This window comes from Plecotus auritus (assembly GCF_963455305.1).
Source record: "Plecotus auritus genome assembly, chromosome: 5".
In the NCBI taxonomy this organism is placed as follows: Eukaryota; Metazoa; Chordata; class Mammalia; order Chiroptera; family Vespertilionidae; genus Plecotus; species Plecotus auritus.
In genome coordinates, this window is record NC_137776.1 from 3,778,846 (window position 1) to 3,803,331 (window position 24,486).

General features: G+C 45.8%; 2 protein-coding genes across 2 annotated transcripts in view; both read right to left on the reverse strand.

The window, feature by feature from the left end:
- STAT4 (signal transducer and activator of transcription 4) overlaps positions 1 to 24,486 on the reverse strand; it is an 86,332-nt gene that overhangs the window by 22,320 nt on the left and 39,526 nt on the right. Inside the window, exons 4-11 of the mRNA XM_080668229.1 lie at positions 17,847 to 17,945; positions 16,402 to 16,494; positions 15,407 to 15,485; positions 11,705 to 11,790; positions 9,044 to 9,195; positions 5,009 to 5,167; positions 3,752 to 3,844; positions 139 to 198 (exon numbers count right to left, since the gene is read on the reverse strand). Coding sequence (XP_080524355.1) covers positions 139 to 198; positions 3,752 to 3,844; positions 5,009 to 5,167; positions 9,044 to 9,195; positions 11,705 to 11,790; positions 15,407 to 15,485; positions 16,402 to 16,494; positions 17,847 to 17,945 — 821 coding nt within the window. The remainder of the gene's footprint in view (positions 1 to 138; positions 199 to 3,751; positions 3,845 to 5,008; positions 5,168 to 9,043; positions 9,196 to 11,704; positions 11,791 to 15,406; positions 15,486 to 16,401; positions 16,495 to 17,846; positions 17,946 to 24,486) is intronic.
- Positions 5,401 to 5,709, reverse strand: LOC308249502 (small nuclear ribonucleoprotein G-like; the record flags this gene model as incomplete). Its single annotated transcript, XM_080671104.1, has 1 exon — positions 5,401 to 5,709. The coding sequence occupies one exon, from the start codon at positions 5,707 to 5,709 to the stop codon at positions 5,401 to 5,403; it is 309 nt and encodes a 102-aa protein (XP_080527230.1).

Below are 24,486 nucleotides of genomic sequence, written 5' to 3' on the forward strand. Positions count from 1 at the left end.
AAGTCTAATATTTGAAGTGCGTTGATATGTAATGTTAGAGAAATAAATGGAAACGTTTGAAATTATTCTATAAAATAAGAACAGTTCTTTTTAAAGAGTCTTACATTTTCATGTTTCCAAATGAAATTAGATACTTACTTGTCAATTGATGCTTTCACCTTTACCTGATAATTTAGTTCTGGCAATTTTATTAATAGTCTGGAAAGACACATAAATAAAGAATCAAAGGTAAAAATCACAAGTTCTAAAAGCCGTTTTTACATTTAGAGATTTAGATATATTTATAGCATATACATATAAATCAAATGACATCATCTCCCATTACGTTAGTGTTTTAAACATGTCCAACTCCTCTTCAGTTCTCCATGTTACTAATACTGACATCAGCCACTTTATATATTGACAAACACTTGGGAAGTGTTTCCATATTGCTGTAGTTGATGTGTGTTGGATAATACCTTGGCTAGGTCAGAAAAATAGCTATATATTTTGGTTCAAGCCAAAATTTGGGTTAAATGTATAAACATAAGAAAAATCAAAGTCTGTTGATATGGCTTCATTTTATTCTTGTACTAGAGGCCCGGTGCACAACATTTGTGCACTGGGGAGGAGGTGGGGGGGTCCTCAGCCCGGCCTGTGCCCTCTTGTAGTCCGGGACCCCTTGGGGATGTCTGTCTGCCAGCTTAGGCCCACTCTCTGCATGAGCCCAGCTTCTGGCTGAGCGGTGCTCCCCCTGTGGGAGTGCACTGACCACCAGGGGACAGCTCCTGCATTGAGCGTCTGCCCCCTGGTGGTCAGTGCGCATCATAGCGACTGGTTGTTCCACCGTTTGGTCGATTTGCATATTAGCCTTTTATTATATAGGATTTTAAGATCACATTTTGTAAGCTTACTAAAACTAAATGTTTTGATGATAACTGTTTTATGGTAAAAATATCTAGAAAGACCAGGCCTCTGGTAGAATATGAAAAATTCACACTTCAATGCATTTGCAATCTTTAAACATACTCTATTTAAGTAACAGCAAAAATGTTCATAATTTAAAAAGACATAAATTCAAGTGATTATAGGTCAGAATAACTTTCTTTAATCCCTTAATCTGGTGAGGGCCCTTTTTTTCTTTTGCTTTCTCCATCTCTTCTGAACTGTACCCTCTCTCTGTAGGTTCAGTTCAGTTTCTGAGCTAATCACTCACTTACTCATTCATTTACTTATGCCCTCATCCCAAACTTCATCCATTCACTCAGCATGTATTGAGCCCCTCATACATATTCATTACGTACTCTAGGCACTGAGGTACTGGGGTAGTGAAGACTGGGAAAGGGAGAGGTGTGGACACTGCTCTCCATAAAAGGAAGAAGTCCAGTCACATACATGGAATATAGAGAATGGTGGAGCAACTGATTGGCATTAGAGACATATAATCATAGATACTAAACAGCCCGAACAAAAGGTGGGTAGAATGTCGTGAAGGTCCCTTCAATGTCCTGCAGCAGGCACAGGATTGAGTTCAGGGTTTGGACTAGGATAAGTGCGTAGTGCTGGTAGCAAGGGTTGGTATGCAATAAGGCCAGATGGTTTCCCTCTCTGCCTTCCTCCCTATCCCTCTTCAGGAAGGGATCTGATTCACGTGATGACTTGAAGGGAGTGCTCTGTTACCTCTCCCTTTGGAATAGAAGAATGCAGTGCTGTGGTAGAGAGGGATTTAAGGGAAAAATTTGAATACTAAGTAAAGGTTCATCTATTCAGACAGTGGGGACCAGGGTACAGAGAAGACAAATGGGGACTCAGCGGTCAGGTAGAAGAGAAGAACAGAACACTCACACCAGGGACTAAAGGTCTTTGTCTCATGCAACCAGTTCAGACAATGGGCCTGGTGCCGTTCAGGGACCTCTTCCACTCAGAACTCTGTGTCTGCAGTCCCTACTCACATCCCTTTTTGTTCCAAAAGGTATCTTAGACTTAATATATCATTTATGGAGGTGTCTCAAGGGAAAGTACGATGTTCACTACCCCTCGAATTTTCTTCCCTTTAGTGTTATTGTCTTCTGGGTTACATACAGATGAGAGGATGAAGAATAAACAATTTTTGAAAATTATAAAATTTTTAAAAGGAACTTGGCCTTGCCTTTAGTTCTTAAGTCTTTGCCGGGAACCAATTCCAGCATGTCATAATTACAAGAGTTGCATCAAAAGGTTGATGAAACTTAGACTCAACAAGGGCTGAGTCACATAATGTGATTACCTGTTGGAATGGCTCAACGGCACTTTTCCCAAACCTGATTGCTTGCTGCAAGACAGGGCATTTTAATCTACATGTTATTGCCTCCTGTTGGCCAAACACCTGAACAGCTGTAGGCTATTCCCCAATCTGACAATGCTTCTGTAAACCCTACCCTTTTGAAGTGTATTATCTCCACCTTGCCTTAGGACTAATTGTGTTAATAAAAAGCACTGGGTCCTGAGTCAAGGTGTAGTCTTTAGCTCCTTTAGCTGAAGCTCCTCTGACCCCCAATGCCTTTCAAAACTATCTTTTGTCCTTGGACTTCTTCTTACTCATCTACGCACAGCCTTTCTCCAGATTGCTGAACACCTTCTTAATGCTGGGACAAGAACCCCGGCAAGTCTTGGTGCAAAATTCACACAAGGAAATGATCAAGAATTGTGTGCAAAATTCACACAAGGAGAGCTTTTGAAATGCAAATTGAAGACAAATGCCTTCCCTGTAAAAAATTCAGAGATGATGAATGTTAGCTAAACTTACTATGATGATCATTTTGCAATTTCTGAATGTCAAGTCATTATGCTGCACACCTTAAACTTACACAGTACTGTACATTAATTATATCTCAGTAGAACGGAAAGAATAAAATAAAAATGGAGTTCCAACAGTGACATGTGATCAGGGGCCCTATTATGGCATCCTATTTCACCTTGGCAGCATTACCTCTTGTATTAATCTAGAATTTCAGCTTTCTGGAGGTGAATGGTGATGAGTGATTTAAAACTGTGGGGCCCTGGAGGTTGAAGCATGATGCAAAACCTTTGAATGTTTAAAGTCAAACTCATGATTTTAAGTTCCATTAAGGACAACGCTACATTTTGGTTGCTCCTGCTAACGGAAAGGATCAAATGCATTGATAAAGCAACAATAACACACAAGTCATATCCATAAGTAAGTATATACCGAAAAATGTGGCGTTGAGTGTTTTCTCAGACAATCTAACAGGCTGGTTACTGGTAACACGGGGAGACCGTGCCATGTATTTCCTGAATAGGACATTTGAAGCTTTCCCTAATCTGTCCCCCATCTGTCCTCTTCACCCTCTTCCTGCTCACAGGCTTAAGGCAACAGACCTCGGAAGCCATACTTCCTTAGGCGTCCTCCCTGCGAGCCTACTCTCCTCTGCTCTGCTCTTCCCTCCAGGGCCTCCCTCAGCGGCCGCAAGGCCTTCTCCGTCTCTGCAGTCTTCGCTCACGGCAAGCTTTCCAGCCATTCATTCCATGGATGTGATTTCAGGCTGCCACGCGGATACCCCTCTCATCGTCACACTTTTTACCAGCAGGGCCCTCACCTTCACATTCCTGTGGGTGCTGACCACAGCTTAGCGCTGGGCGAGCAGGAGGCGCTCAGCGAAGAACAGGTGGAGGAAGGCGTGGGGGGAGACACTGGCCTTAATCACACAGCCACTGATCACACAGTGACTGTGGCTCCACGAACGTAGGAGCTGATAGAACGCGTTCCGCCTACCTGAGCTTTACCGTGAACTGAATGAGCGTTTTAAGCACCATCGGCCTCTGAGGGTGGGTTGGCATGCATGGCTGCCGTTCAACCACAAATGAGCTAGGTTCAAAGGAAATAAAGAGTGTCACTTGAAAACACTGAACATATCGACAGGCTACAAACCACAGAGGAACAGGATGCTGTCCTCCTCTGAGGTCCACCTTTCCCACACTTAGAAGACATTCAAACCCCCGGCAAAGCTCAACTCTCCCCAAACACGTCGCACAAATAATTACCAGGAGGGGGAAGATGGCCTGAAGACCATCCCCATGTAACAACAGTAATTCATTCTTAACTGTTAGAGTTGAGTCAAGAATAAAAGCCCTGTCTGTTTTTATCCTACTAAACGTAACATAGAAAGTTAATTTCATGCCATTTTTGAAGTAGATAGTAGGATTTCTGGTACATACTGGTATTTTTTTATTTTTTTGGATGAGCTTATAAACAAAAACATGTTCTCCAGCCTTCCTTTCTTAGATATGCACTTAAGAGATCCTTGAAATCCTCTTTTTCTAAATGTTGACAAATGTGCCGGAAACCGATCATTGTCTCACTAATTAGAAAGGTTGTGGACAAGGAACCTTGGAAGGCTGGTCAACCTTGAAGCTCTGAAAGGTCAGAGCCAACCACTCCCTATCTAATTAAGACAATGGTCGCTGAAGCAACTTCCCCACCAAATAATCATGTAAATCCTTACTGAGGAGATAATCTGCCTGTTACTGGAATTGCCTGCCTAAGAGCAATGAGTGTATCCCAAACCGGAATAAAAGGGATGGCAAGGCCGAAGCAAAGGGTAGTCCTCCCACTAGAGGTGGGCTCCCGCCTGGCCCCCCATTTTCCCAAATTAACTCTTTTCTAGTCTCTCTCTTCATTTTAGTGTGCGGCCTCCTCCAGAACCCGAACCCTGAACCGGAACCCTGAACCACGCGGGACGTGAAAGGGGTTCCCACACAAATGAACTTCAGGTGGGTGATGTGCTTGGTTCATGGAAAATGGACTCAGTTGTGGGGGGTGGCGGGGGAGGGGGGAGAGTACTGATGAGTAGTGAAGAACAGAAATGTTTCTGGAACTCTCTGGAGCTTTATTCAGCTCACCCCAAGGCTCCCTGTCTAGTTCCCTACCCCCCCTTCACATTAACGCCAAAACCCCAGAGGGGGTCCCTCCGACGGCACAGGACTGAAGCTGCCGGGGGGGGGGGGGGGGGCCTTTGACGATCACGCTTACCTCTTGAAAAGGCTGTGGATCAAGAAGGTGACTCTTTCGAGCAGGTGGGGCCTCTGCATGGGGATGGGGTCCCCTTCGTAAGTCACCTTAGAGGACTGCTCCTCCAACTTCTCCAGGTGCCTTTTGAGTTGGAACAGACTTTCTGCCAACAGTGTGAAGCTGCTGACGCAAAGGATAAGCACAGGTGGTTTTCCCACGTCATCCACTGTTTTTTTCTATCTACTATTTTAACTATTAACTGCACTTAGCAAACAGTCAAATATGGAACTAAATCAACCACATCATTCCCTGAAAGGTTAGTGACAGGTGCTTACATTTTTTTTTCTTTTTTTTGATGAATAGAGAAGTTTATTTAACAGAAGCTCAATGAGAAAATGGACAGGACTCTATTATTATATTGTAGTGAAACAGGTGCTGTGGCGAGGGGATGTGTGGAAGCAGTTGATCTCTCTGGTGACCACAGCCATTCCTTGTACGCGTTCCAAGGCTCCTAACACGATGATGCTGTTTCCTCGTGTTACCACCATTCCAGTGTTGTTCTGTTGCCCACCAGTTGCCATCTCCACACATTCATCTATCACAAGATTCAGGAAGGGATCAAAAACTCGTAATATTCCTTGGACATGGCTGCCACCATTTAATTTCAATAATAACGTCTTGTCCATAAATTTTTTTAACTCGGGAGGGTGAGCTTTGCTCATGGTGTCCAAGCGAGCTCAAAGATACTTCCAAACGGAATTCGTGGCCTCTCGCTACAGTTCTTTTTCTTAATGCGTGTTTTCCTCTAAGATGCATGAGACGATGTTGCATATTTGCAACATTTTCTAACGTAGACCTTCAGTTACGGGCAAGAAATGCCTGGTAATGGCCCTCTGCTTAACACAGATTGGCCTGTGGGACATGTATGTTAAGAATTGGACACTCACTAAGCAGCAAAGGAAGGCATCCTGAGAGCTTTAAAACTACAGGATGTGAAGCCTGTTATGTGGAAGGGTCCTGAAGAAGAAACAATATAAAACAAGCATATATGCTTGTTGTAAGACCTAGGATTAGCCTGGGACTTATGGATGGAGATCCCCGGAGAGCGGTGTCTGTGTTCTCCAGCGCCGACGTGCAGCGGGGAGCGTGGGCCGGGGGCCTAAGGAGGGAGACTGGGGTGATGGAGAGGGAAGGGGCCTCCCGCTGCCTACCGAGGACGCTGCCTTCGACAGACCGGGCATGTCCGTCCCTTAGTCCTGACCCGTCCACTGAGCCCTGACCTGTCCCTTAGCCCTGACCCATCCCTTAGCCCTGACCCTAATCCTAACCCTGACCCGTCCCTTAGCCCTGACCCTAACCCTAACCCTAACCCTAACCCGTCCCTTAGCCCTGACCCTAACCCTAACCCTAACCCATTCCTTAGCCCTGACCCATCCCTTAGCCCTGACCTGTCCACTTAGCCCTGACCCGTCCCTTAGCCCTGGCCCTAACCCTAACCCTGACCCGTCCACTTAGCCCTGGCCCGTCCCTTAGCCCTGACCCATCCCTTAGCCCTGACCCGTCCCTTAGCCCTGACCCTAACCCTAACCCATCCCTTAGCCCTGATCCTAACCCTAACCCTAACCCATCCCTTAGCCCTGATCCTAACCCTAACCCTAACCCATCCCTTAGCCCTGACCCGTCCCTTAGCCCTGGCCCGTCCCTTAGCCCTGGCCCGTCCCTTAGCCCTGACCAGTCCCTTAGCCCTGACCCGTCCACTTAGCCCTGGCCCGGCCCTTAGCCCTGACCCGTCCCTTAGCCCTGACCCTAACCCTAACCCTGACCCGTCCCTTAGCCCTGACCCTAACCCTAACCCTGACCCGTCCCTTAGCCCTGACCCATCCCTTAGCCCTGACCCTAATCCTAACCCGTCCCTTAGCCCTGACCCTAACCCTAACCCGTCCCTTAGCCCTGACCCTAACCCTAACCCTGACCCGTCCCTTAGCCCTGACCCGTCCCTTAGCCCTGACCCATCCCTTAGCCCTGACCCTAATCCTAACCTGTCCCTTAGCCCTGACCCTAACCCTAACCCTAACCCATCCCTTAGCCCTGACCCCAACCCTAACCCAACCCTTAGCCCTGACCCCAACCCTAACCCAACCCTTAGCCCTGACCCTAACCCTAACCCTGACCCGACCCTTAGCCCTGACCCTAACCCTAACCCTAACCCTGACCCGTCCCTTAGCCCTGACCCTAACCCTGACCCGTCCCTTAGCCCTGACCCCAACCCTAACCCAACCCTTAGCCCTGACTCGTCCCTTAGTCCTGACCCTAACCCTAACTCTGACCCTTCCCTTAGCCCCGACCCATCCCTTAGCCCTGACCCTAACCCTAACCCTGACCCATCCCTTAGCCCTGACCCTAACCCTAACCCTGACCCGTCCCTTAGCCCTGACCCTAACCCTAACCCTGACCCGTCCCTTAGCCCTGACCGCAGCTCTTCCCACATAACGTCCACTCCCCACGCAGGTGCAGGAAGAACTGCCCCCCCCACCATGTGGAAGGAGCACCATTCCCTTGCTGCCTTTGCTGTTCACCCTGTCTTCATAGCAGCAGAGCACAGGGAGGCGAGAGAGCCGCAGGCTCCACCCCAGGGAAGCCGGGCGTTCCTGAAAGAGCCCAATTCCTTCTTCTGGGAAACGTGCCTGGCAGGGCAGCGCTTCTAGTGCGAGTGCCCGCGTCCTCCGGCTTTCCACTGCACGGAGCTGCACCCTTTGAAGACAGCGGCAGCTCCTGATGAACAGCTTCCTTCTGCTCAGTGCGTGTCCTAAGTGTTCTTCCAGTCAGCTGGCTTTGCTTTGGCACGGGCGGAGGGGGAAGCCCACGTTCTCTTCTAACGCAAAGCGCTGCCTCTGATTCCGAGTGCAGAGGCTGTCCTAGTCCTGGGAGACTTCTCGTGGAAATACGAAAATAAACTGTTCTGGAAAACACAGACTAATGCTGAGCTCTGACATCTTAAGATACCTTTAAAACAGAGATATCTTTTCAAGCGCTTGAAGCTAGTACTTCTGATGCCCTTAAAGCATATTGATTGCTGGTTTCAAAAATTCATCAGTCTTTTTTGTTTGTTTGTTTGTTTATCCTTACCAGAGGATATTTTTCTTTTTTTAAATATATTTTTATTGATTTCAGAGAGGAAGGGAGAGGGAGAGGGAGAGGGACAGAAAATCAGTGATGAGAATCATTGATGGACTCCCTCCTGCACACCCCGCACTAGGGATGGAGCCTGCAACCTGGGCATGTGCCCTGATGGGGAATCGAACCGTGACCTCCTGGTTCATAGGTCAGCACTCAACCACTGAGCCACGTGGGCTGGGCCCGAGGATATTTTTCTATTGATTTTTAGAGAGAGGGGAAAAGACAGAAATAGCGATGTGAGAGAAACATCGATGGGTTGCCTCCTGCATGCGCCTCAACCAGGGCCCAGCCGGGGAGAAGCCTGCAACTGAGGTACATGCCCTTGACCGGAATTGAACCAGGACCCTTTGTCTGCAGGCGGATGCGCTATCCACTAAACCAGTGGTCGGCAAACTCACTAGTCCACAGAGCCAAATATCAACCGTACAACGACTGAAATTTCTTTTGAGAGCCACATTTTTTAAACTTAAACTTCTTCTAACGCCACTTCTTCAAAATAGACTCGCCCAGGCCGTGGTATTTTGTGGAAGAGCCACACTCAAGGGGCCAAGGAGCTGCATGTGACTCGCGAGCCGCAGTTTGCCGACCACTGCACTAAACCAATCTGGCTAGGGCTTTTAAGCTTGGTATATAAGAAAATTAAGCAATTCTTAAGCATTTTATAAATTTCTATGATGCTTTCTTGTTCTCCACAAAGGAACAGAGCGAAGGACATGTGTATAATGACGTCTGCTGGTTTTCAACTATAGAGCAGCCCCTGCTAGTCCACCATCCGCCCTGGGAGAGCGGGCACTCTGGCCTGAGCTTTCTCCGGCTGAGCGACGCTGACCGTGGGTACACCCTGTGGTTTTCTCTAGAGACGGAAGTCAGCTGTCTCACCAGTTCTGAAGCTGGTCCAGCCCGCTGTGGAGGGGGCCCCCGATGCAGGCCACCTGCTGCCGCCGCCTCCAGTCCTGCAGCTCCTCCGCCAGCAGGCTGCTCATCAGCAGGTCCGTTTCGTTGACTATTTGGGTCAGCTTGCTGAGCGCTTCCTAGAAACAGAGAAGCCTGCTGAGGAGATGCTCATGAGACACAACCTAAGTCACTCATAACTCAACCTAGAGAACAATGCGTCTGACCTATACCACCTTCTACTTGCCATTACACTGCCTTCGCCAACCATGAAGGTATTACAGTCAAATAATGTCATGAAAGCAAAGCCCAGCCCAGGGAACACTCTCTTAATGTCTCAGAATACGCAGAGACTGTCATAGAATGTGTGAGTCCTGTGACAATCCTATATCATAAAAGCCTAATATGCAAATTGTCCCCTCGACCGGGAGTTCAACCGCTCGCTATGATGTGCGCTGACCACCAGGGGGTGGCGCGGAACGTGGCAGGCGTTGGTGACGGGGCACTAGCAGTGGGTGCTAGTGGAGGTGCTGCCGGCCCCGATGGGCCCCAATGAGAGCGGGACTGCAGCGGGATGGTGGAGCAGGTGAGCGGGCAGCGCCAGGCCAAGGCAGATGCAAGCGGGGCCTGATCACCCCCTCAATTGCCCTGCAGACAGCAACCAGCAGTGGCTGGGGGTGAGGGTGGCTGTCCGGCTCCCAGGCGCGGAGGGAGCCGGGCAGGGGCCCAATAACTCAGGCAGAGGAGGGTGCACGGGAGCCCAGAGTTCAGCTGGGACGTGCCCTTCCACGCCAGACGCTCATGCTTCGATCACCGGCCAGGACTAGGGATCACACCCGTGCACAAATTTCATGCACTGGGCCTCTAGTATTGAATAAAGCCATATATCTGCTTTTAAAAAGATTTATACATTGAATTAATATTCTTTTAAGCATGTTTACTCATTTATTTTAGAATGTACTGATGAAAATGTGAGCCTTTCTGTGTTAGTTGTTGTTAATACTTTAGCTGGATTTTGGAAGGTATAGTGGAGAAGTATAACTGTTAAAGGCCTGGGAATTCCTACCCTGGTTTTGCCACAAGCTATATGGATCTGGATAAACCAATGAACTCTGCTGGAATTTGGTCTTATGATCTAAGCAATTATTTCCAAGGTTCTCTCTCTCCTTAAAATCTTACTCCTAAAGTTGAATAAGATGGCATGCATCAAACACGCCTTTATTATGCATAAAACATTAAATTTATCTTGCATTAACCATCTGCATGTTTAAAATCTATAATAATAAAAGCATAACATGCTAATTCGACCAGATAGCCGAATGACCTCCTGGATGTCATTCCGGACAATCCTTCCTGACGGGGCAATCAGGCAGGCAAGCAGAGTGGTTAGGGGCGTCAGGAAGGCAGGCAAGTGGTTAGGGATGATCAGGCAGGCAGGCAGAGGCGGTTAGGGGCAATCAGGCAGGCAGACAAGTGGTTAGGGGTGATCAGGCAGGCAGGCGAGCTGTTAGGGGCGATCAGGCAGGCAGGCAAGCAGTTAGGGGAGATCAGGCACTCAGGCGAGCAGTTAGGGGTGATCAGGCATACTTGCAGAGTAGTTAGGGGTGATCAGGCAGGCAGGCAGGTGAGTGGTTAGGAGCCAGCGGTCCCAGATTGCGAGAGGGTGCAGGCCAGGCTGAGGGACCCCCTTCCCCATCCCGTGCATGAATTTCGTGCACTGGGACTCTGGTCTGATATATAACTGTTTATGTTTATAATTTAGGGTAAAATAAGTTTTTCATTTATTTGTGCTAACACAAATTCCTGCGTGAAAAATGGAGAGGAACTTTCAGAAATAAAATACTGATTTATCTTACTTAATAAAATAGGATTTATTGAAAATTAAAATAGAGACGTTTCCCCCTCTTTTAAAATAGTTCATTGAGCTAGAAAAAAAAAGTCCCTCCTCTCCTTGGGAGGAGGTTAGATTGAAAAATTCAGTCTGCAGTAAACTATCTGGAAATCCAGCGCGAGGTCATTTTCCAGCATGGAAACTGGACCACTTAATTTTCCAATAAAATTTTGGTGTCTTCGAGTAATAGTTCACACATTTTCGTTATACATATGTCGTGGGACCCATCTCAGCATATGATGTGCAGCAGCTAAAAGAGGCACGTCTGAAACAGTGGCGAGTAAAAAGCAGGTGGAATGTTCACCCGGGCATTACTGGTAGCTGCAGTCAACGTGCCACGCAAGCGAGAGAAACAGACTCCAGAGCAAGCGTGTCAAGTGCACGTGCCAGCTTTGTAAACTTAGAAGCGCATTGGGCAGTACGGCCCTTTGCCCGGGAACGCTGCCATTTCTTCATTCGGCATAAACGGAGCGCGTGGAATCCAAGACCTTGGTTCTCTTCAGTGGGACTAGATACAGGGGTGGGCAAACTTTGTGACTCGAGGGCCACAATGGGTTCTTAAACTGGACCGGAGGGCCGGAACAAAAGCATGGATGGAGTGTTTGTGTGAACTAATATAAGTTCAAAGTAAAGGAGCGGAGGGGAGAGCAAGAGAACCGGATAGAACAGCCGGATCCGGCCCGCGGGCCGTAGTTTGCCCACGGCTGCAGGAAAAGGAGAAAAAAAGCCAGCAGGTCAAGCTACAGCTCGTCACTGACCTTCCTCTTGAAGTCGAGGCTGTTGAGCATTTCTTGCAGAGTCAGCACCTCCTGACTCACCAGGGCACTGTTCTTGTCGCCCTGATCTGCGAAGGAAGAGAGAGCAGACTTAGAGTCTCTCGGAGACCAAGGTCTCGGCCCTGAAAGCCAAATCGGCTGCCATCTGCCCTCCTCAGATGCAGGAGCCCTAGCGGGGCCATTAGGGAGATGAGCGTGGAAGGAAGCCTGTTCCCTTTGCCAGGAAGGGTCCCATCCCAGCGCGGAGAGAGGAGCTCTATGTTGCAGACCTTGAGAGAAGACCATGTTCCTTTTGGGGATGGGCCGAGAGAAGACACAAAAGTCTGTATCGTGGATTCCTTATCAGATCCCGCTACGTTGATGTAACCCCGGTTGGCTGGCATAAGCAGGAAAGGAAGGGGGCCTCCCCTTGTGCCCACGGTTAAATCATATTTGACTCCTCCTGGTGCCCTACCTCGTACCCAGGAGTTAGGAGAAACTGCCTGGTGGAGTGAGTGTTTTGTCTCCTTGGTCTCATGAACTAATAACAAAGACCAAGTCCTTAACTGCCCCCCCACCTCTTTTATTTTTATTTTTTACAAAATAGGCCAGCCTCACAGCAAAACGAGAAGCAGGAAAGAGTTGCAGATTTTCAAAACATCTCTAACTGAAGAAAAACCAAAAGGGTGTATCCTCCTAAATGGAAGATGCGCGAGGAAAATTGTATTACTTAATGTAAACCTCAAATTTTATTGGCATAGAGCCGTGGTCGGCAAACCACGGCTCGCAAGCCACATGCAGCTTTTTGGCCCCTTGAGTGTGGCTCTTCCACAAAATACCACGGCCTGGGCGAGTCTATTTTGAAGAAGTGGCGTTAGAAGAAGTTTAAGTTTAAAAAATGTGGCTCTCCAAAGAAATGTCAATCGTTGTACTGTTGATATTTGGCTCTGTTGACGAATGAGTTTGCCGACCACTGGTAGAGCAAGCGATGGTTCTACCAACCACTCACATCTATGGAAAGTGAACGCCGGGAACGCTGATCTGACTCATGTATTTGAAAAAGAGGAACCAGGACAGCGGTGTGTCAAATTCCCTATAAAACAGCACTGATACCCCAAAAGGCATCCCTGGTTGCTTTATTTATTTTAAAATGTATTTTTATTGATTTCAGAGAGAAAGGGAGAGGGAGAGAGAGAGATAGAAACATCAATGATGAGAGAATCATTGATCAGCTGCCTCCTGCACGCCCCACACTGGGGATTGAGGCTGCAACCCGGGCATGTGCCCTGACCGGGAATTGAACCGTGACCTCCTGGTTCATAGGTTGACACTCAACCACTAAGCCACTCTGGCCTGGCCCTGGTTGCTTTAATTCACAAATTCACTAACTCCTAAACCCCATGTGTAGCAAAATCTTGGTTATATAGCATTTTATCAACACAAAACTTCATTAGCTAACATTTTCCCATCTTCACAACCAAGGATAGAACTTATTTTCCATGTAGCTTTCATTTCGTTGTACTTAGAGCCAACAAAACAAATACTTGATTTAAATGATAAAATGATTATTTTTATTCTTCATAATTCTCATGGAGCACTGAAAGATATTAAATTAACTCTAATTGCAATATATTAACTTCAAAGTAATTATATCATTTAATGTATTCTGTTATATTCTAAGTAGAGGCCTGGTGCATGAAATTCGTGCATGGGTAGGGTCCCTAGGCCTGGCCGGCGATCAGGAACGATTGGGGCCTTCCTTCACTCTGCGCCGCGCACATCATAGCGAGCGATCAAACTCCCCGTCTCCCACTCGAACTCCTGAGGGGACACTTTGCATGTTGGCCTTTTATATATATATATATATAGAATTCTCAGAATATGAAATTTAGGATGAGGCTGCTTTCAATGAACTGTAAGGCTTGATGAAGTTTTCAGCCCTTAAATTGCTTTAGGGTTGCATACCCCTTTGGTAATCTGATAAAACCCATGTTTGTGTCATTTCCTCTGAAGGAAAACATTGACATACAAACAATTATAAACATTTTAAATAGTACTTCACGGGAGTCAAGACATCCTGAAGATGCCAGAAGAACATATTTTCTTTACCTATGCCAGGAAAAACTAGTTTCCTAATATCCTCTCTTTTATTTTTTAAAAAATATATTTTTATTGATTTCAAGGAGGAAGAGAGAGCCAAATAGAAACCTTGATGAGAGAGAGACTGATCAGCTGCCTCCTGCACGACCCCTACTGGGAACTGAGCCTGCAACCCGGGCATATGCCCTGATTGGGTATCAAACCATGACTTCCTGGTTCATAGGTCGATTCTCAATCACTGAGCAACACTAGCTGGGCTAACAATGATTCTTTAAAGGAGAGATTTAGATCCAATTTGTTTTAAAATTATTTTAAAATAATTTTAGAATTTAAAAGATAATAGAGTTCCCATATATCCTTCATCCAGCTTCCTCTAATGTCTTACAATGATCAAAGCAAATAAATTAACACTGATACAATCCCATGGACTAATCTAGACATAATATGAATTTCTCTAATTGTCCCACTAAATACAACAACTTTAAATGATCCATTATTACTTGTAAATCTGAAATAGTCTCATTCTTTCCTTCCATTTCTTAAAAAACATCTAACTTCAATGTTTAACAACAAAGAGATAGTCAAATAAATATCAGTATCCTTACTGTTTGATATTTATATAATTATTAAAATTATGTTTTGAAGATTTTTTATGATATGGGGAAATACTTAAAACTTCAAACTGAAACATACAAAACTATGTACAAGATTACCTCAGTATTTTGCAAATAAATAGATATGTGTGTATTTGAACATATAGGACAATGGCTTGAAGGAAGTATACTACCATTTTGACTGTTTATCTATAGACAGTGGGAATTTGTGTGATTTTTATTTTTTTACTAGAGGCCCGGTGCATGAAATTCATGCGGGGATGGGGGTGGGTCCCCTCAACCCAGCCTGTACCCTCTCCAGTCCGGGACATCCCTCTCACAATCTGGGACCACTGGCTCCTAACTGCTCACCTGCCTGCCTGCCTGATCGCTCCTAACTGCCCCCCCTGCTGGCCTAGTTGCCTCCAACTGCCCCCCCTGAGGGCCTGGTCACCCCCAACTGTCCCCCTGCGGGCCTGGTTGCCCCACACAGCCGGCTGCTCAGTTGTTTGGTCACTCCTCTCTAACCCCCCCTGCCGGCCTAGTCACCCCAGGCAGCCTGTTCAATCATCCGTTCGGTTGCGATGGTCGCTTAGGCTTTTATATATATAGATTGCTTTTTCCTATTTTCCAAATTTCCTACAGTGAGTCACATTTCTACTTTATAACTTTAAAAATCTCACCTAGGATGACATGACTAATTTTCTGGCAACTATCATTACTCTTTTTAATTGTGATAATGATGTTTTGCTCCTACAGGAGAGGGGACTTGGTTTTTGGAGCTGCATGCCAGCGTAGAAGTGCCTCCTCACCAGCTTTATCATTGACTTAGAATCGGTGAGAAGGAAAAAGGACGAAACGGAAGAAACACTCCTCTGCCGAACCCTCCCTTTAAAACACACCGTCCGCCTAGGGAAGGAGACCTGTTTATCAGTTCTGTGAGGAGAGGGGCAGCCCTAGTCATGTGACTTTTCCATTCCTGTGTAGAATCACAGAGGAAACAAGAACTCACCCATCATCTGAATCGTTTTATACCTGTAGTCAAATTCATCTTGCAGGTCTTCTAAATATTTGGTGTCTTGTTCTGTTATCTTTTTACAAAAAAGAAAACAACAAACACATACCCGCTCAGTTGTTATAATTAAGCATGTCAGTGAAACAACACCAGTATTTCAAAATAGACCGTTTTGTTCTTCCGGTTTCTGGTAATATCGTAGCCAACCGTATAGAACCTACCTCTGCAAAGAGCCCGTTCCCAGGGAAGCTGAGTAACACTGGGAGGACCAGGCTGAATTTGCCCATCCATGTCTCTGCCCAATTGGAAACTGTCCTCCCGTGTCTCAAGGAGTGTCCAATGGGGCCACCAATCTCCCTTTCCACCCGAGAATGTGCGCACTTCCCCCTTAGTTCCATACAATCCTGTTCTATGTACCAATGGTCATTTTGCTGGAAGTCTCCTTCCTAACCCGCTGCCGTTTATGACAATTCAGTAGACATCTTCCCCCTCTCTACGTCCTAGGAAAAATATAATATTTGCTTCCTCCCTGTCTCCTGCTCCTCTCTCTGAGATTTTTACTTTTCTCTTCTCTAAACCTGCTGCCGGTTTTCTGCTCAGACACAGCAGTATTTAGTGTCAAGACCTGGGCTCTTCAGATGCAAGCTCCTGCAGTCAAACAGCGGCCACCCCCCCCCCCCCCCCGGGATGACGGTGGTGACCCCTCCCACAGGGGAGGACGCAGAGGTCTGAGATGTGAGCTGACCTAGTGCCCGAGGCCACATGGCTCCGGGGATGGAGGTGGTGGGCAGACACAGACTCCAGTAACTGAAGTTAAAAAGCTTTCCCCGGAGAAATCTTTGCTAATGTGAACACAGCGTGTGAGAGACTCTGATCTCCCTGGCGATCGCCATGGTCCCGCCTGCACGCACCCTGGACCACAGGAGCCCGGAGCCGCCAGGTGCGGTGCGTGGGGCCAACAGCGGGCCGTGCTCACGGCCACGCTCACTCACCTGCACGCTGTTCTTAATGGCGGCCACTCTGTGCTCCACGTTCCTCTGTCTTTCCGAAACCGAAGAGCTTTGTAAGGATTTCTCTAGAGGTCCCTGGAAAAGGGATGTCTTGACATTTCAATGGTGTGGACAAAACAAGGTTTATGACGAAGGTGGTATGTGTAGTATACTTTGAACTGAGGTTTGGATCAATATGGCATGAAATACTCTGTAACCGTTAAAAATCATGCTGTAGAAAAATATTCAATGACATCTAACTAGTGTCATATTGTTAAAAATACAGAAGATTATGAAACACCATATATTTATGATCTCTATTACATATATATATATATATATATGTATATTTACATACATATATAAGTAATAGAAATTTAGAAATATATGGATATATGTACAGACATGTATACTCAAGTACATGTGATTGGAAGAACACCCCCCCAATGTTATATATGTTATCCATGAATAGTAAAGTTATAGGTTATTTTATAGTTAAAATTTTTTAATTTGCTATAATAGACCTATCTTACTTGTGAAATTCTCTACAATGAATACATGTAATTTAAAAAGTAGTATAGTGAAACTACATTAAGTTAGACTTAAATTTAGAATTAGACTTAAGTTCAGATGACTCTGACAGCATGAGAATTATTTTTATACTGGGACAAAGGGAGTTTCCGAAAGAATATGTCAAAATGTTAGCTTTGTTAAACACAAAGGCTGACCAACTTCTCCAAGTGCTGGCCACTCTAATAATCTGATATTAAATGTGTTTGCCTCCTGCACATGCCCAACCAGGGCCGAGGATTGAGTCTGCAACCGAGGTACATGCCTTTGACCAGAATCTAACCTGGGACCCTTCAGTCCGAGGGCCAGCGCTCTATCCACTGAGCCACACCAGCTAGGGTGGTAGTTAACTATATTCTTTTTTTTTTAATAGATTTTATTGATTTTTTATAGAGAGGAAGGGAGAGGGATAAAGAATTAGAAACATCGATGAGAGAGAAACATCGATCAGCTGCCTCCTGCACACCCGCACTGGGTATGTGCCCGCAACCAAGGTACATGCCCTTGACCGGAATCGAACCTGGGACCCTTCAGTCCGCAGGCCGACGCTCTATCCACTGAGCCAAACCGGTTTCGGCAGTTAACTATATTCTTGAACCAATGTTGTAACACTGTGGGCCAGAGCGTGACCAGTAGAGAAAGAAAATAATGTATAGATAAGATTCTACAAACGAATGCTGGAAAAACTTGGTGATTATCTCAGTCAGAAGCAGAGAAAAGGATCTCACTCGAAGAGGACCCTGGGTCTTGATTACAAGTGACCTGAAGGATGGTGGCATCACTAACACCGAGAAGAAGCTCCTTCATAAGAAAAGATTTTCGGTTCAGAAAAATTGAGCCCCAGGAGATAACAAGATCACAGGTTCAGAAAATCTTACCTGAACGGGCATGTTGGCAGCAGCCAATATTCTCCTCTCTTCCCTTAAACAATTTGAAATAACCACAGCTACGTGCATTGGATTTCCATGAAATTTTCCCTGGAAAAAAGCAACAGAAAAGCTTAAGCATGTGCATCATAAAGAAACATTGCTGTTTGCAAATTTAAAAAAATGATACCCCAATAAGTATGGGAATCACTTGGGATTTGTTCCAACTATTACAAAACCACAGAAACGTATATTGTGAACGTAGACTTCTTTGAGGCATCTTGTTCTGTCTTCAACACACATGCTACTTTAGGCTCAGGGCAGGTTTTAGGCCAGCTGTGGGCAAACTACGGCCCACGGGCCAGATCCGGCCCGTTCGGCTGTTCTGTCCGGCCCGCGGAGCCGAAAGAGCGGAGGGTTCTCTTGCTCTCCCCTCCGCTCCTTTACTTTGAATTTATATTAGTTCACACAAACACTCCATCCATGCTTTTGTTCCGGCCCTCCGGTCCAGTTTAAGAACCCATGGTGGCCCTCGAGTCAAAAAGTTGGCCCACCCCTGTTTTAGGGGTTAGTCATTACGAACCACAGCTACTCACTAGTTATCGATGTGCTTCATGGTCTGCTTCACGCATGTCTTCTGGTCCCTGTTTGTGCTGTTCGTGTTGACCAGCTGGTGTGTTGTGTAAGTTAACACACTCTACCCCTCCAGGGGAGCATGTATGACCACGGACGCCTTAGCGCCCACCACTCGCCTTACCTGCCAGGCCCCTGCAGGTGTCTGTGTTTTCTTGGTTGACAAGTCTGATTTGATCAACGCCATCATTTCAGTCACAGCATTAAACTTCGTTATTATGAGACTCTTTGCAAGGCAGGATTAACGCAAGGCACAATAAATGTAGACAAATGCATTTACTCTGCCCCCCTCTCTGAAGGAGGTGCCAGTTGCCGTGAAATGGCCAAAAGATCAATAACAGAAAAAATAAAATAACTATCTACAAAGTGGAAATTAGCAATTAATCAAAAGTAGGTTATACAGATGAGTAGACCAAGGGGGTCTTTCTAAGAAAGCAATGAGGTTATTGGCTGTAAACATTTTTTATGGCCACGATTTTGTTAGATGATGAATGTCAATTAGCACTTCTATTTGTAAAACCATCCTACATAATAAAACCCTAATATGCAAATCGACCAAATGGCAGAACGACCGGTTGCTATGACGCACACTGACCACTGGGGGCAGACGCTCAACGCAGGAGCTGCCCCCTGGTGGTCAGTGCGCTCCCACAGGGGGAGCGAGCCTGGCTTCTGGCGGGCGAGCGCAGCGGCTAAGGACCCCTCGGGGATGCCCAAATGCCAGGTTAGGCCTGCTCCCCGCAAAAGGAAGGAAATGAATTGACAGAAACTCGTAAGGTAAAGAAATGAAAACAATTCTACTTTTACGCAGGGGTACCACATTTCTGATTTCTGCATGCTGACACTTCAGATTCCTCCCAGTTAGAATGTTGTTAGTGCTCCTGTTGTTCATTTTCACACTCACTGTTTCCAGCTGCCTTCCAGGAATCACCAGTTGTCCGTGTTTTTCTCACTGCTACAGGAGTTCTTTCTTGTTGATACTATCTTCCAACATTTCTCAGCTCCACGGGGCACACGTTCTCTTTTTTCTTTCCTGCTTAAACTTCTGTTACCTTCCCTTTCAGAATCAGTGTCTCCCCAGGTCTTGTAAGGTTAAATTACTCATTTTCCTCCTTTTCTAAGAGCAAAGAATCACCAGGCTATTTTTTCACTTTCCTTTTGCACGTCTCCTTAGCCCCCCACTTAATGTATAAGACAAAAACATCTTATGGAAAATGGATCACTACAGAGTCAAAACCAAATTAGCACTTTTTATTTTTGTAAGTTTCAAAGATGTCACCTTTCAGTAGTTACCATATGTATGCATCTCAAAAAAAAAAAAAAAAAGCAATAGCCCTAACCGGTTTGGCTCAGTGGATAGAGTGTCAGCCTGCAGACTCAAGGGTCCCAGGTTCGATTCCAGTCAAGGGCATGTACCTTGGTTGCGGGCACATCCCCAGGAGGAGGTTTGCAAGAGGCAGCTGATCGATGTTTCTCTCTCCTCGATGTTTCTAACTCTCTATCCCTCTCCCTTCCTCTCTGTAAAAAAAATCAGTAAGATATATTAAAAAAAAAAAGCAACAACACAACAAAAATAAAAAACAGGAACCCTCCACGTGTGGCTGGTAGAAGGCGGGAGGGAGAGACACTGCCTGCGTGTGTCTGTGGTTCTTGTGTACATACCTCTGCCCTGTGGCTTGTCTTGTCACTATCTCACGTGCCAAGAAACAGAAGTTTTAAATTTGAATGAAGTCAGATTCTTCCCTTTACAGCTAGTGCTTTATATGGTTGAAGATATGTTTCCCTAACTTGTAGTCATGCAGGATTTTCCCCCATTTTATCTATTTAAGTCTTTATACTATTTTTTTTAAAAAAAATTTTATTTATTTGAGAGAGAGAGAGAGAGGAAGAGACAGAGAGAGAGAGAGAGAGAGAGAGAGAGAGAGGAAGAGACAGAGAGAGAGAAAGAGCGAGAGGAAGGGAGAGGAAGACAGGGAGAGAAACATTGATGTGAGAGAGAAACATCCATCAGTTGCCTCCTGCATGCACCCCGACCAGGGATCCCACAACCTGGTTGTGTGCTCTGACCAGGAATCGAACGGGTGACCCTTCAGTGGGTGGGTGGCATGACATTTAACCAACAGAGTAACACTGGCCAGGGCTAAGTCTTTATACCTTTGCCTTTAATTTTAATTCCCACGAAGCTGGTTAATAATGAGAGGTCCCTTTCACTTTTTTCTATATGGATACTCAGTTCCAATGATCTTTATTGAACACTAGAGGCCTGGTGCACAAAATTCATGTGTGTGGGGGGGTGCCTCAGCCTGGCCTGCACCCTCTCCAATCAGGGACCCCTCAGGGGATGTCTAAACCGGCAGTCGGACATCCCTCTCGCAATCTGGGACCGCTGGCTCCTGCCTGCCTGATCGCCCCCTAACTGCCCCCCTGCCAGCCTGGTCGCCCTCTAACTGCCCCCCTGCCGGCCTGGTCACCCCCTAACTGTCCGGAAGTCAGATGTCCAGAAGATGTCCGGTCACCTGTTCCAATTAGCACATTACCCTTTTATTAGTATAGATTCTGTGCTGTCACCACTCTCTGCGGGGCCAACTCTGTCACATCGCAATGTCTATATACGGCTGGCTTTGCTGCTCACACCTGTTTCATCCTATGGTTCTGTCTACCAGCAAACTGTCTTAATTACTAGAGTTTTATAGTGGGTTTGATGGCAAGTTGAATAGGTCTCGTTTGCATTTCCATACAAATTATAGAGTCAGTTTGTCAAGCTACACAAACACACTTCCACACTGAGAATTTGAACGGCAGTAAATCCTCAGATGCATTTGGGAACTTGGCATCCTTATAATTGTGTTCTAGTTCATTTATTTAAGTTTTCTTTAATGTCTCTCTATGAAGAACTATAATTTTCCACAGCGACCTTACACATTTTTGACAGGTTTCTTTCTATGTCGTTGGTAGTTTTGATAACGAACTAAATGGTATCTTTCTTTCCTAACTGTTTTTTAAAAATGTATCTTTATTGTTGAAAGTATTACAGATATCCCCTTTTCTTCCCCATTGACCCCCTCCACTCCATCCCCTACCCCTACCCCACCCCCAGGCCTTCACCACACTGTTGTTTGTGTCCATGGGTTATGCATGTATGCATGCAAGTTATTTGATTTTGAATTTGGCAACTTTGCTAAACTCTTATTGATTCTAATAATGCATCTGTAATATCTCTTATCCTAAACATTTATCTGTAGATTCCTTTGGATAGGATTTGCATATACAAATCATAGTAAGTATGAGACTGTATAAACACTGATAAATTTTTCTTCCTTTTTAATAATTTAGTTTCCATCAGGATTTTCACCTTCATCCTAAACACTTATTTAGAAATATGTTGGTTAATTTCCAAACATAGGGATTTTCTATTTATCCCTTTTCTGAAACTGATTTTTCTATAGATTTAAAAATTCTGATCAGAATTGATGTTCTGAATTATTTTTATTATTTTTGTGGCCCAGCGTCCGGTCCTGTTGTGAATAGATGTTCCCTGCGAGCTTGTGGAGAATGGGAATTCTGCGGGTGTTGGGTCAAATGTCTTACGCAGGGTCATTAACCCAAGTTTGTTAATTCTGTTGTTCAAATTTCTACATCTCTGCTGATTTTTTGCTTGATTCACTGAGTCAGTTATTGAAAGAGGCATGCTAAAATGTATTTTGTGAATTTTCTCTTTGTGGTTTTGTCAAAAACATTCAGACTTGTTATATATTATTAATGAGTAAAATCTTTCACTGCTATAAACTGACCTGTATCTCTTATAATGCCTTTTGCCTGAAGCAAAAAGATCAACTACGACATTATTCTTTGTACCACTTAGAATTTTATTTGAAATAATACTTTTATTTCAACATATAGATATTTAAAATCACATATCAGTATCGTGCATATAAAGGGGTAAATATACATGAAACTTCACATGTTTGGAATTAAAGTTTTCTTTTAAAAATATATTTTTATTGATTTCAGAGAGGAAGGGAGAGGGAGAGAGAGATAGAAGCATCAATGAGGAGTGAGAATCATTGATCAGATGCCTCCTGCTCGCCCCACACTGGGGGATCGAACCATGACCTCAACCACTGAGCCACGCAGGCTGGGCAATATTCTATTTTTTAATGGCATCAGCCTGCAAGTTAAGTGCAGTCTGTTCAGAATCAGCAGGGAGTTTCTGATAAATGGATATTGTACCCCTCAGTGATAATCCTGTACAAGACGTGAGTTGTTCCCTCCAGCCTTCTATTGTTTTGAGATTTCGTTCATCTATTGTGAGAAATGTGGTTCATCTCTTGCCACTGTTGCTTTGTGTACGATAGGCAATCCTTCCGCATGAACCTCAGTAATGAAAGATAATATCACGTCTTCTATTGGTGGGCCTCTTTCTGGCTTCTTACATCCTATAAAGCACTTTATTGTTGCTTTCCAAGAAAATATGGCATTTAGGGTTACCCATCTCGTGACAAATAATTTGCCGAATATCAAATTTATACCCCGCTGGTTTGTTTCCATTCCATTCCGCACACGTGGTAACTATTTGCTTCCGCCCTGAATCACAGTGTTCTACTGATGACACTTTAAACAGCAATTGAACTCCACATGTGCTGCAGCAACAGTGCACATAATTCAACCGAGGTGACAACATGACTCAACTTCACATCACAGGCAAGGACAGTGACATTGTGATTGCCACCGGGTAACAGCAGCTCAGAAATGCTGTTGGTGATAAGATGCAATTTGATTTCAGAGGGTTACAATGTGTGTGTGGAGGGGAGGCATCTTGCATCAATGAACACGCTGTTTTAATCTTCCTGCTACTTTATTCCTGCTACTAAATTCCTGGGCTTTCCCTCGAGTTCTTCTTCTAATTTAAATTCCCCTTTCATCTAACTCCTAAATTTGACTTGTCACTGAAGAGCGACTAGTTCATTAGCTTCCCCTCTGCCCCCAAACGACCCCAGGATCCCAGTCAGAGATGAAGGACAGAGAAGACTTGCTTAAAGTAACCGCCTCTGCTCAGGGGCACAGACGCCGAGTTTTCACAACTAGACAGCCACTCCTTTGCCTTCTTTCCCCAAGGATCCCCTTTAACATGCAAACACATGCCCTGGCTGGTGTAGCTCAGGGGATAGAGCGTCGGCCTGCAGACTGAAGGGTCCCGGTTTCGATTCCACTCAAGGGCACATGCCGGGTTGTGGACTCGATCCCCAGTAGGGGGCGTGCAGGAGGCAGCCGATCCATGATTCTCTCTCATCATGGATGTTTCTATCCCTCTCTCCCTCTCCCTTCCTCTCTGAAATCCATAAAAATATATTTTTTAAAAATGCAAACACACGAGGGCGACTTGACACCACATGTAATTAGTCTCCTGGCCACTGTGAAAGGGTGGCCAGAGGCTCTGCTCCGGCTGCAGTGGCCTAGCACCTGCCAGAGGAGAGGGATGGGCCCAGGACAGGGAAGGGGGGCGTTTCAGGAGAGCCTTGAAAGACAGCAACCAAGCGGGGCTGGGGGGGGTGGGGTGAAGAAACATGTACCCCACAGCTGAGCTTGGGCTCCTCCTAGGCTAACCCTGGGACAAGGATCCTAGTGCGAGAAGTAACTAGGGTCCCACCTGATGCAAGATATTAACAGCCCGGAAACTCTGGGGCGGGGGGGGGGGCAGTGGGGGGAGAGGCCCAGGGAGGCCCTGGGAACTCCGTTCGTTCCACTCGGCTTTCTGTGAGCCTCAGGCCGCTCTGAAAGCACAGCCTGTTTCTGCACGGTGTCTTACGGAAGTCACAATTCTGACACATCCTTACGCTACTCCTCTTGGCAGGAACGAACAAGTTCAAATGAACGGAGGTGCCTGCCTCTCTCGTTCAGGTCGCATTTTTTGGGGAAGCCTCACCTGAGGCTATTTTCCCACTGAGTTTCAGGGAGAGTGGAAGAGAGAGGGAAACACAGAGAGCAACATCCATGTGAGAGAAACACATTGATCGGTTGC